The 13,732-nt window shown below is 36.0% G+C and overlaps 1 protein-coding gene across 1 annotated transcript in view; it reads left to right on the top strand.

Moving 5' to 3' along the window:
* Positions 1 to 13,732, top strand: part of LOC148275714 (protein son of sevenless-like) — a 56,395-nt gene that overhangs the window by 19,825 nt on the left and 22,838 nt on the right. Inside the window, exons 11-18 of the mRNA XM_088235317.1 lie at positions 744 to 914; positions 2,425 to 2,566; positions 3,028 to 3,160; positions 4,604 to 4,778; positions 8,109 to 8,214; positions 8,364 to 8,520; positions 10,495 to 10,701; positions 13,627 to 13,722. Of these exons, the coding sequence (XP_088091443.1) occupies positions 744 to 914; positions 2,425 to 2,566; positions 3,028 to 3,160; positions 4,604 to 4,778; positions 8,109 to 8,214; positions 8,364 to 8,520; positions 10,495 to 10,701; positions 13,627 to 13,722 (1,187 nt within the window). The remainder of the gene's footprint in view (positions 1 to 743; positions 915 to 2,424; positions 2,567 to 3,027; positions 3,161 to 4,603; positions 4,779 to 8,108; positions 8,215 to 8,363; positions 8,521 to 10,494; positions 10,702 to 13,626; positions 13,723 to 13,732) is intronic.

Below are 13,732 nucleotides of genomic sequence, written 5' to 3'. Positions count from 1 at the left end.
ACCCCCTTTTTCAAAAAGGGGGTTTTACTGTATATATGCAAATACACTGCAGAGAAATAGTAAAAAGTGCCATAATTGGGGATTATTAATATTTACCTATGATTTCATTGAAATATTTTGTATTTTTACAATCACTATTATAATGTGTTGTTTTTTTTTATTGAATTAACAGAGATAATAAACAAAATGTTCAGACAGTTTTAAACACTACATGTTTATGTTTACATTTAATTTATGTACATCTATATTATTTATATTACAAAACGCACAATGAAAAAACAAAAACATATTTATTTATTCATGCATTTCATAATGTACACAGTTTATTATTCACTTTGCCCAGCTGTATGAAACAGTACTTATGATTTTTTTGTTGTATTACTGTAGAATGTTTTATTATTTAAACTTTCTACCGAATATGCTGTATAATTTTTAGGTTAATTTTATAAATATAAATCTTGGATAATTTTTTTTTTAAATAAATCTTGGGTATAAGGAAAGTTATGTTATTAAAAAATAAAAATAAAATATTAAGCCAAATATGTAGTATTATAAGTGTTTGTAAAAGGCAGATTTGCCGTATAAAATATAATAGAAATAAAATAAAAACATAACATAACATAAGCTATACACTTGTGGAGCAGTTGATTCAATATTGGTTTGGGCGAATGAGACAAATATATAATAATAATAATTACATAAACTTTATCTGGTCCATCACGGAGATTCTTTTCTTTTTTCAGAGGACACTCTGGGCAAGGTCGGTCCCGGGCGCAGAGTCAGCGAGCGTCGAGCCTTCCTTTTTGACGGTCTTCTCCTGCTGTGCAAGCCGTGTCCCGGACGCCTCGAGCTGAAGCTGAAGGAGAGACTCTACATTCGGAAAGTGGACATCATCGATAGGCCGGACACCGATGGTAGGGCAAAACTTACATATGTAGGATTTATGGTTGTTGAGGGTGGAGCTCCTACCGCAGTTGGAGATTGATATACTTGATGTATGTTTTTATCCGTGTACAAAAATGTAACGCATGCATTATACAGAAGAACCGCGATATAATAAAATCCAAGGGACCAAAAAATAAAAATTCGTCATAATGAATTCCCACATATAATGAAAAAAATAAATCATACTAGGCATGTATATATGTTAAGCGCCATCGCAAAAAATGTTGCGCGGCTTCAAAAAACAAAACAGACGGACTGACTCGGCAGTATTCGGAGAGGTTCGGAGGTTTTCCTTCACACACACGCTTACATATTTATTTATTTGACACTTTATATACATGAATTATTTTAATTAAATTACAAATTTAAAGCTTCAATTAAATTAACTTAACAATAGAATCACCATGTAAAGCGCCCTTGAGGTATTTTATTACGAAAATGGCGCTATATAAGTTATCCACAATAAATATACATATAAGGGCGGGCATATTGCCTTAAGGCAATTTCTTCCTACCTACCCAAACCGTTCAGTTTGAGAAAATTATAAATACATGGACATATATATAAAAATTAACAAAAATAAAAATATATTGAAAAAAATTAACACTATACTATGAAGAGAGGAGAGGGGATGGGAAGGAAAGAAAAAGGATAAAGGAACAATTTAAATATTTAGATAGTGACATTTCAATCTTGACTTAAATGAAAATAAAGTCTTAAATGTCTCTAACATTAGTGGGTAGATTATTCCACAATCGAACGGCTACTACCGTGAAAGAGGAGGCAAGAAAATTAGAGCGATGACAGGGTATTAAAAGGGTTCTCTCGTTACTAGAACGAAGAGATAGTCCGTGTTGTGAAAGAGGTTGGATGAGCTCTCTCAGATAAACAGGCGAAGTGGGATTATTTAAAATATTGTGAAGAAGTGATTTCTTCTATGCCTGATACTGAGCCAGTTTAGTACACACGCACACACTGGACACGCACTCTGACAGTTCTGGGTGCTGACAGACCGCCGCGCGCCACCGAAAAGGCCATAAAACCGTTTGCACAGGCAGATGCAACGGCGGCGCGGCTTTGAAAGTGCGAAATAATATTTCATCTTTGAACATTTTTTTATTTCGTTATTAATTTACGTAAATGTGTTGGCATTTTTTCTTGCGAGACTAAAATGATTTTGTTATATTAACGGGATTTCGTTATATAAATGCATTTTTGTATGAAAAATGGGTTTTAGAGAATAAATTTCGATTTTTTTTTTTGATATACGCCATTTTTTGCTATATCGCGTTTTGTTATATTTATTATATAGCCGTTTTATTGTACTGGTTAATAATATATTTTATTTATATTAGAGAGATATATCAAGTCTGTATCCCATGTAGTCTTGTTACACCACAGCCACGCAACATTCTAGCGCACTTTGAATGCCTAGTCTTCTCCGTCATGAAATATCTGTGACGTTATTCACCATTACAGAGCTGAGGAACTGTCTGGAGCTGTCGCCCCGTAGCGGCACTTCTATGGTCCTATGCTGTAACGGAGCCGTGGACAAGAATCGCTGGATGGCCGATCTCGTTATGCTCAACACCAAGAGCATGTTGGACCGCTCTCTGGACAGGTGAGTCAAAACCGCCCAGCGTACATTCACGGAGACTGGAGCGCTGTACATGTGCGAATCGTGAGCCCACCATGTAAAATTTCCCATCACTAGTGACATTAGTTTGACAGCTGTCATTTTTATCAAGCTTTATTTTGAGGACTATAGTTTATTTTTCAGTTCAAAGTAAAATTTGAGCCAGTATTGATTTGTTAATTTTCATGATCATGAAATGTAAAATTTTTTAAATATATTTATTTATTTATTTACTTAAGTTAGTTAATATTACATTGTATATTAACTAAGGCAAAATGTGGGACGGTATATGGGACTGTAATGTGGGACCTTTCATCGGCGGCCGGCTGTTATTGGTTTGTGTCTTGGGCCTTAAGTCTGCCGAATACTGAATAAAATAGCAGATTTTTTGTAATCTTATCTCCAATTGGTCGGTTCTCGCTAACGATGTACCGCTCTCCCCGCAGCATACTCTTGGACCTGGAGAGAAAGCATCCGCTGAAGCTGCCGCCGCCCTCGCTGTACCGGTTCGCTGTTCCCGACTCCCCGGACAACATAGTGCTCGAGGAGCGGCAGAACTCGGGAGTTCCTCTCATCAAGGTATACGTCGCGCTCATACTAATCGCTGCCCTAGTTCTTGTATGTTCAATAGACCATTTTCAGCAAAATTGAGTTATGAATGCCAATATGTTTATTTTCTTATTACGCGTTCATGTAGCTAAAGAATCGTTTTTTTTTTTCCCATTTTTAAATAGTATTTTCAGCATATTTTTAATGCCAATCTCCACTCACTGATTTGACTTATTTGCCTTAAAAACAAATAAAATATCTTTTGTACAATTTGCAAAAAGGTCTATCAAACATACAAGAACAAACAACAACATTGCAACAGAGAGGGAAAACATTTTTGAGAAGAAAACATGGGAGTCTAGGCATTTACCTGTCATTGGCTGGTTTAAGTGGCCGCTTTACACACTTTGTAACGTTCACCAATCCATGTTTTAACATCCACATTTCCTCTACTCTTCCATCTGTTGACTTGTGTGAAGTTAAAGAGCGAAATCCAGTCTTTTGTCTACAAACATTTGGACAAACACAAAATATTGTAATAAAACCAAACTGGTCCAAGAAGAACTTCAAAAATTGGAGAAATATTTTCAGGCGTTGCCTAGTACGTGAAATAATTCAATCAGATGAATCTCTTCACAACAATAAAAGTTTCAGATCTTTAACTTCACTAAAACCAATAGATGGAATTGAAGAACTATGGACGTTTAAATATGGGCAAAATGGTGAATGTTACACAGTGCGTAAATAAGCCCTGTCAATGCCCAGACTTCCATATTCCTGGACTAGTTCGCCCGCACCTAGAGTATTCCCCTGTTATCTGGTCTCCATATTATGATGTTCACATCAAGAATATTTAATCAGTTCAACAACGATTTTTGAGAAAGATAGGCTGGAGGTTGGGCTTATCCAGAGACCTATATACGTATAATGAGTTAGAAACTACCTTGAATGTATCTTCTCTTCAAGACCGTTGAAATAAACCCGACCTTCTAGTCCTATTTAAAATTCTCAACTCACTCTTTGATGCGCCTGAACTACACAGCATGATAAAATTAAATATCCTAACTAGAAACCTCAGACAAAACCGACTCTTTCATACCGATAACCATAGAACTAACTATAGTTTTCATTCCCCTATGCCCAGAATTCTCAGGTCTGCCGACAAACATACCAGTCTTGATTTCTTTGATAACAAGTTGTCTTCTTTCAAACAATCACTTAATCAAATTCAATTACAAACACCTCTCTCTCGCTTCCACTCCCACAAACTCTACCATATACCATTGAGTCTATCTACTTTTTTTATAATAATTTTCTATGTATAAATATATCCTTAAAAATGCCCATTGGGCGTATACATAAATTCCCTTTTCTAAAATGTTCTCCATCCTTGTTTGTCGATCATTCATATTCGATTTGCCCGCGTGCGTTCAATCTGTGATAGGCCGTTGAATCGATTGTGTTTCGTTCCAGGGCGCGACGCTCTTGAAGCTGGTGGAGCGGCTGACCTACCACATCTACGCGGACCCCATGTTCGTGCGCACCTTCCTCACCACATACCGCAGCTTCTGCCGCCCGCCGGAGCTGCTGGACCTGCTCATCGAGCGCTTCAACATTCCCGACCCGAGCCTCGTGTACGACGCACCGGGTGAGAGCGACACTGACAAATTTACAATTCTTATACGTTAAAAAAAAACATTTTTTTTTTTTTTTACATTGTAAATTCAAGAAAAAAGGCCCAGAGTGAGGGAGTTTAGTTCGGAGGGAAATTAGATATAAAAATATTTTCTTACGCATGGTAAAAATTAGAGCTTTAATTGTATGCCAAAGTTTCTCAAAAATGAATGAGAAAATTGATAAAAATGAACTGCTTCGCAATATCGTAGGTTTATGTATTTATATAAATAAAAGACGAGTGATACTTTAATCCACAAACTTGGAATATCCAGTGACCGGTTTCATCGCATTCGCGACATCTTCGAGACTTGTATCTTTATTAAGGAGTTCAATGTATTTATACAAAACAGAGGTAAGTATAGATAATGAGGAATTCCACTGTTTTCTAATTATTTTTTTTTCCACGTTATTTACAAAGATATGATTTTTTAAAGTTACATTTATCAAATACCACGCCAAATGACCGTAATCAGTGTGTCACTTTTCAGTAGTGACGTCATGAAACGGTTGGCGATCTTACTTTCACTGACCTGACAAGAATCTATGGAATATTGCTTTGATTACTTCATTTAGTTGATCGTAATTTGCTCATTTCTATGTTATGGTTGTTTTTACGAATCGGTAGATCTGGCAACGCTGTTAAAATGTCAAAACTTTTTAATCACAAATTATACTCTTTTTTCTATGGTCAAAACGTTCCTTACAAGGTGCGGGGGCTAGAAAGTTGACATAATCTCCGGTTGAAATGTCAAATTATACTCTTTTTTTCTATGGTCAAAACGTTGCGGGGGCCTTTAAGCGGAAACCGGAAATACTACACGTAGATATAAGGAGTGACGTCATTAATTACAATTTTAAAATGAATATTATTTTTAACAGTTTTTATTTATTTTTGAGATATTTCATCCTACTCCAAATTTTTTTAATATTCATGTGTACACGAAAACATTTTTAAAATTTAATTCCGGGTTTGGCTGGAATTCCTCATTCAAAATCATATGAAAGTAAATTAAATAATGTTATTTTTATCTTAGGGATCATTATCAAATTTTTTTGGGTTAACTAATGAGTTGATATAATGCTATGAGTATTTCAATGAGTTTCAAGTATTTTATTTAATTATTCGTCTTTTATTTATATAATAAATTACAATGAACTGCCATCAAGAATTTTCACTTACAAACTTAAATATTTACATTGTAGCGTTGTCATGTTGTTATGCCAATCGTGGGTGAATATAATTGCCAGTGGCAACAGATTTACTGTTTCTGGGGTAGCCATACTTGACGAAATTTAGCGTGTTTGGAGTACAAATTATATTTCTACGGGTTTTTAATATACTTTTATTAAAGAAGGTAAAAACATGAACAGAAAATATAAAAGGAAAAAAAATAAAACCCAGTAAACTGCAAAACCGGCTTGTCAGCGGGTTTCTTATTTTTCCTTTACAAAGAAAAACGTTAGAGAAATTATATCAATTTAAAAAGTAATATAAACATTATGAAGAACTAAAAGCATACCTAATTTTCACACAAAATTTATTTATAAAAATTAAAATAGATGACATTAAATGATAATCAATATTAAGCTTTGTTACACACTAACTATTTAATATTTTTTTCTTAAAAGCTTTGTCAACATTTTCTTTTAAAATCATCTCAGGAATCTTATTAAAAATTTGAGTAATTGTATAATGAAGTGTTCTTTGGCCATACTTGTTTACAAACCTCGGTACTGACAAGCTTTCACGTTGTGCCAGCCTTGTACTATGTGAATGTAAATGCCTTTTCTGGTAGTTACTATCAAATCAGTATCTAGTAACAAATTTGAGCCATAGAATTAATTTTTTTTGAACATATAGGTTGAACTTTTATATGTTCAAAACAAATAAAAACTGTTTGTCATCAAAAATATTAACATCAATAAGGAAGATCAGTGGTTTTTTATATATTTTTTTGTTAATACTAACACACTACAGTTGAATTAAACCAATTGGGCTACGAATTTATTGACCACCCACCGTATTCACCGGTTCCAGCTGCTTGCGACTTCTTCCTGTTCCCAAACCTATAAAAATGGCTCTGATTACTCCGTTTTGCAACAAACGATGAGGTGACGACTGAAACTTCAGACTGTTTTGAAGAGCTGAAGCAAAATTACTTTTTCGAGCGGGCGAAGAAGCTGGAAAGTCGTGTTGAAAAATAAATTATAAAAACAACAAAAATCAATCGTTTTCTTGCTTAGGCCAGCTTTCCGTCAAACGACCCCCGTGGTTTAACTAAATTTTTCAATGAATGTTTTCCAAATTACACGCTGCAGTACCGAGGAAAAAGAAATGCTCTGAATCCAAACAGGGCTCGCCTGATCTAGGTATTTTATATTATTTCTTACAAATAGTATTGTTGTTTTTAATGTTAGTATTAACCTTAGTGGAGGATGTGTCCAGTCGGATTAAGAATAATCTCTCTGAGTGTCTATGCTTCATTTTCAGATGCGTCTTTTTAACAAGAATAATTGCATGTTTTATATCGAATAGGGTATTCTCATGTTTTTATATTATAATTATTTGTAAGTATGCGAGAAATTACAATGGTACCTGGATAAATTTCCTGCAATGGTTTAAAATACTCGTTGAATTAACTAAACTTTTCTATGTCTACCGGTTTCGAGACGTACCCGTCTCTTCGTCAGGACACCAATTAAACCCACTATACACCTTCACCATAGTTATTATTTATATCACTACAGAGATGGGTAGAATTTTTGTTTCAAGATTATGGATATTCGAGCGTTTACAGGGCTTATGACCTGTCATAGGTTGGGTTCAAGTGGCCACTTTTATGTAGAATTCTACAACATTCCCCATTCCGCTTATTAGCGAATATCCATATCGGTGACATTTTTGGTTTTTGTATATATGTCATGAAACAAGGAAAGCTTTCGCTAGCGCGTTTGGAGCGCCATCTAGTAATTTGCTTTAATACAAGGTCAAGTCAAGGCAATTGTCAAGGTCTAACAATTTTTTTGTTTGACCTTGATAATTGTGATGTTGAGATTCGCGACGATGTTCCATTTAAACACAAATCGCAAAGTATTATCGGCGTGACCAATGCAATGGACCGTTTTCGTGCAAATTAAAAATTAAAAATTATTTAGTAAAAAAATATTTTTTTACTCTACAGATTTCGTAGACCATTATTTATTTTTTTTATTATTGTTTTTTTGTAGTGTGTTATTATTTGTGATATGTATGTGACCATGAATAAATAAAATATTATCAAAATTTTGTGTGTGCTTTCAGAAAAGGCAGAGATGGTCGTAGTCGACACGGAAAAACTCTGTAAGAACTCGTCGCGAGAAGACTTTAAGAAATATAGGAAAGAGTTTCTGCAACCGGTTCAATTCAGGTGCGTGTATTATGCGGTCATGTCTCAGTTTAATTTCCCGGTATCGCTTACTTGGGGATCCAGCACTCAGCTTACCTAACTAGGATTTTCACATCTTGCGCGTCCGGAACACTTAACCTTTCTTCCATCTCTTCTTTAAATTTTTTCAGGGTTCTCAATGTTCTCCGGCACTGGGTGGACCAACACTACTACGACTTCGAGAGGGAGCCCGCCCTGCTGGAGGCCCTCAAGGCCTTCCTCGACGGCATAACCGGCAAGGCCATGAAGAAGTGGGTGGAGAGCGTCATCAAGATCGTCCAGAGAAAGGTACACCGACAATCCACCGTGCAATGAGGAATTCCAGCCCAACCTGGAATCAAATTTTAAAAATGTTTTCGTGTAGGGGTAGGCAGAGAGAATGGACCGCCACACACGTCTATCCTGGCATACAATCCTAGCCTCTTCCACATTCATACATCTTGTCATACATGCCCTTCAGTTCTGCCTGCTTTTGAAATGACCAGACTTAAGATTTTGGTTTATCTGATCATGCCACGTCTTCCTCGGTTGTCCTCGTCTCACGTTGCCGTTCATTTTCGCCATATATACTTGTTTTACCATTCTTTCGTCGTCCATTCGTTCTACGTGACCAAATCATCTCAGAGACCCTTTCTTAATCTTATCAATTATACTTGACTCAGATTTACACTCTCGCCTGATTTCATAATTCGTAACCCTGTCATACATTGATTTCCCACAGACTCGTCTAAGAGATCGCATTTCAACCGCGTTCACTCGGCTTTCATCCTTCCTCTGCCAGTTCCATGTTTCACTTCCATACATAAGTGTTGGGACTCTAACTTCATTGTGCACTGCCAGTTTAGCTTTGATTGACATAGTGACATATACAAATACGTACATACAGTAAAACCCCTTTTTTATGTTTTTCAAGGGAGCAAGAAAAAAGTGTAAAACAGAGGAAAACGCTCAAGTGAGGAAATGAAAAATGTATGGAAAAAATAGGAATTACTTAGAAATAGAATTGTTTCGCTACACTATAGTGTACATATACTTCCAGAAAAATTGTAAAAACGGTGATATGTGGAAATTGTCAATATTTTTTTAACCTATTTTCAATGATTTCAATAAAAATATTTTTATAATTTTTCGAACAATATTACAGTTTTAACATATTACAACAGAGATGAAGAACATTTAAGAGAAGGAAATGTAGAAGTCTAAGCATCTACAGGGCTTATGACCTGTCAATGGCTGGTTTAAGTGGCCACTTTACACACTGTGTAACATTCACCATTCTGCCCATATTTGAACATCTTTATTCCTTCAATTCTTTCATCTGTTGATGTTTGTGAAGTTAAAGAGCTGAAACCTTTATTTATGCGGGTGAGATTCATCTAATTTAATTATTTCACCTACATACTAGGCAACGCCTGAAAATTTTATTTTTTTAGCCATTGACAGGTCATAAGCCCTAGACTTCTATATTACCTTCCCTTAAATGTTCTTCATCTCTGTTGTAATATGTTAATATAAACAGCTCCCCAGGGAGTTGAATCCAGTCCTTGTCTAGAAAAATTTGGACAAACTCAAAATATTGTTGATAAATCCACCTGGTCCATGAAGAAGTATAGAAATTGAAAAAATATCATTTTCAGGCGTTGCCTAGTCTAGTATGTAGGTGAAATAATTCAATTAGACGAATCTCACCAAAAATTTGGACAAACTCAAAATATTGTTAATATTACAGTCATTTCGAGTATTATTGGACCACTTCAGCAAGTTTTTTCTCATATTGTTTTTATTGGATCAAGCCAGCTGCAAATTTATGAGTTATTTGGAGTTCTGAATGCTCCATATAATTGAATTTGACCACAAAATTTATAAAATTACATGAAAACATAACTTTAATGATGTTCTTATGGGTGGTCCAATGTTGTATTGATATTTGGGTATCTTTGGACTTCAGTATTTTCGATGAACGAATTTCTTGATTTTTGACTAAAAAATCTCTCCAAGTAACATTGGACTATATTTTTTTTATATAAAATACTCTTCTGATCCAAAGCATTTTTAAAAAAACATGAATTTATACTCTTGGGCTCGAGCGGTGGTACCAAACAAATAAAATAAAAAATATATTATGTCCAAATGCTTGCAGACTGGCTGGATTTCCTCCCTAGGGAGCTGTTCATATTTAAATTTATTTCAACAGGGAGGGAAAACATTTTTGAGAAGGGAATATGGAAGTCTAGGCATTTACAGTGTCTTTCCGTGTTTCAGAGCGGCAGTGCGGAGCAGGCCAAGCAGGGCTACCCGACGGAGGGCGACGGCGTGCCGGCCGCGCCCGCGCCCGTGTTCGACCGCGGCCCGCCGCCCCTGGAGTGGCAGAGCGCCCGCCTCGAGCAGCGCAACCTGCACATGCTGGCGCTGCACCCCATCGAGGTCGCGCGCCAGCTCACGCTGCTGGAGTTCGACATGTACCGCACGGTGAGGGACATTACTCTCGTTCTTTTTTATTGATCAAGTCTGTCATATACAAAATAATACATTTTTAAATATGACGTTATATACTATAGTACTTAAAATGGAGCTTGATTAGAATGACATTTGTCAGAAAAAGTGACGACATAACTTTGTAGTAACGTCAAAGGAGTTATTTATATTGACACACGAAAAATCATTTGTATCTGGCGTGTTAATTTATTTTTTAATACAATGCTTGACACATAAATCAACATTAATATATAAAATCAGCTTTAAAACTAAAATAAACCTGATTATTAACGACGTTCCTACAAGGTTACATCATTTTGCAAAAACGTTAGAGATGGACAAATTGATCAATGTAAATTGATCGAATAAAAAAATTAATTCATTTGATGTTGTTCATGAAAAAAGTATAAATGTCTTGATGTTATAACTTATATATTTACTTATAAGTTATTAATTTTAAAAATACTTTGTACACTTCCACTTATTTATTTTGACCAAAGTATTTTTTAAATTCATAACTTATATGTAAATATAAGTTATTACATCATTACAATGGAATTCCATCAAGAATTGTCAATAAATAATTTAAATGAAATATAAATGTCTTATTTTTTGGTGAATAATTGTGTTAAACGCACTATAATAGGCTTGTTTTTGCGTTTTTCATATCAATTTTCGGAAACAGAGTTTCACGATTGCATGAAATAACTGATAAAATCGATTTAATTATTGATCAGTAATTTCCCATCACTAATGAAATTAGTTTAACAGCTGTCATTCTAATCAAGATATATTTTAAGGACTATAGACTAAGGGCCTATTTCACCACCTCTGAGTAAAGTATTGAATAACTAACCATCACATAACTTAATCTGATGATTAATGTCCCGATTACCGAGCAACGGTTTCACGACCTATGAGTATCCTTTGATTTGCTAAAAAGATACTTTGTGTGGCAACGTCGCATTTAAACGGTCTAGGCTCACGTCTGACAACGTGACAACGTCTACTGCTAGCTTTCGTGTGTTGTTTATTGTATTCGTTCATTACTTTGGGAGTCGCATGTGTTTTTTAAAAACTGCATTATAATGGAGAATAAGCGCAAAGGGGTGTAAACATTAGTACTGAGGAATGCGAAGTACTAATAAATTTAGTTTTGCGCCACAAAAATGTGATTGAAAATAAAAAAAGCGACAATGCTTTGTGGAAAGAAAAAAATTCCGCGTGGAAATCATTAGAAGCGGAGTTTAACGCGTGCTCCAAATCCAACCACTTTTTCGGTCTTACAGAAAATCGTCCACAAGCTCTATCAGTTCCATAATTTATAAAAACACACACTTTCCAAACTAACAAATCGAAACACAAACCCTCTTTGCCGGCTGTCAAATTGTTTTGCCGCCATTTTATTTTTTCTCTAGGTTATGATTAGCAGTTAATCATAGGGAAGAGCTTTGAGTAGTTTACTCAGGGACTTACTCGCCGAATAGCGCTACTTAGCGGTGGTGAAACAGATTATTTGTTTTACTCGACGAGTAGTTCTAATCAAGACTTTACTCAGAGGTGGTGAAATAGGCCCTAAAAATCATTTTAAACTTATAATTAACATACAAGGTCTGTTCAAAAAGTATCCGACTTTTATTCATAAAAACAACATTTATTGAGATACAATTAAAAGACACTATTCCCTTTCAAAGTAGTTCCCTCGAGCCGCTGCACACTTCTCCCAACGGTTCTGCCACTGCCGGAAGAAACGCTGGAAAGACTCTTGGTATGGCGCGCGGGTGGTCCCTCGCAATGTTCATGATGTCTTCCCTGGTCTGAAATCTGGTCCCTTTTAAGGGCATTTTCATCTGGGGAAAAAGCCAGAAATCACAGGGAGCATCACAGGGAGATCACAGTCTCCAGCATGTCCTGTGCGATCTCCCCACGAAGTTGCTTCTGCTCAATTGTCAGCAACTTTGGCACGAATTTTGCTGAGACCCTTCTGAGGGCCAAATCTTCAGTTAAAATGGAATAAATGGATCCAACACTAATGCTCACTTCATCAGCAAGTTCTTTGATCGTTATTCGACGATCCTACATGACCAGGGTCCTTGCTTGATCAATGACAACATCAGTTTTGGATGTTGAGGGCCTACCGGATAGAGCTTCACTCTCCACTGATGAGCGGTTATACCACTCCTTTATCTGTGTGGTGCCCATTTCTTCGACCCAAACACTTTTTTTAATTTTGCGGATAGTCTCCACAAACAAAATTTGATGAAGTAACGTTGTTCAACTTTTTCCGTCATTTTGTAAAAAATAAAATCCGGCGACAATAGCTTACACGTGCTCACTCTTCAACGGCGTGGCAGCGACTGAGTGGCGCTGTGGTCGTGTAAAAACTGTAGTTCACTCACACCGGAGCGCAACACCTCGATTTTTAGCCTCGTCAGCACTCATGGTATGAACCAAAATCGACAACAAATTCAGGAATAATTACCTGGATAACCTTCGCACTAAGACACAAATGTCGTACAATGAAGGAAGCTATCTTCACCGCTCTATCAAGAGAAAAACTTCATGTATCGTGCGATCACCTCACTGGGGTACGGTGGGATTACGAGACATCTCTCCTTTATCGAACCGAGAGTATTTAATATTTTTGAAGAGCGTGTTAAGCTCTCAAGGAAAAACTATTTTCAAGGGAGGAGTTAAAGACTGGATTTTCCAAATGCTTGACTTTGCCGTTTACCATGTTGATGTGCCATATATTTATTTGTTTAAATTATTATTATGTTTCTGATCTGATACAATATTTGTGGTGATCACAGTTTTTTTTTTTTACTTGGGAACTTACAAAACAAATTCCTATTGTAATACGGACCCTGGGTCCTTTGTGCCTCTGGTTCTAACTTTAGTTTTTCTTATCTCTTCTAGGTGAAACCATCAGAGTTAGTGGGCGCAGTTTGGACCAAAAAAGACAAAGAGACTTCCAGTCCGAACCTTCTTAGAATAATCAAACATACCAACAATGTAAGCTCAT

The sequence above is a fragment of the Micrasema longulum genome, unplaced genomic scaffold, assembly GCF_059751315.1.
Source record: "Micrasema longulum isolate JH-2025_06_02 unplaced genomic scaffold, ASM5975131v1 h1tg001358l, whole genome shotgun sequence".
Taxonomy (NCBI): Eukaryota; Metazoa; Arthropoda; class Insecta; order Trichoptera; family Brachycentridae; genus Micrasema; species Micrasema longulum.
The sequence above is the reverse complement of the archived record's forward strand: the minus strand, read 5'-3'. Positions and strand labels throughout refer to the sequence as shown.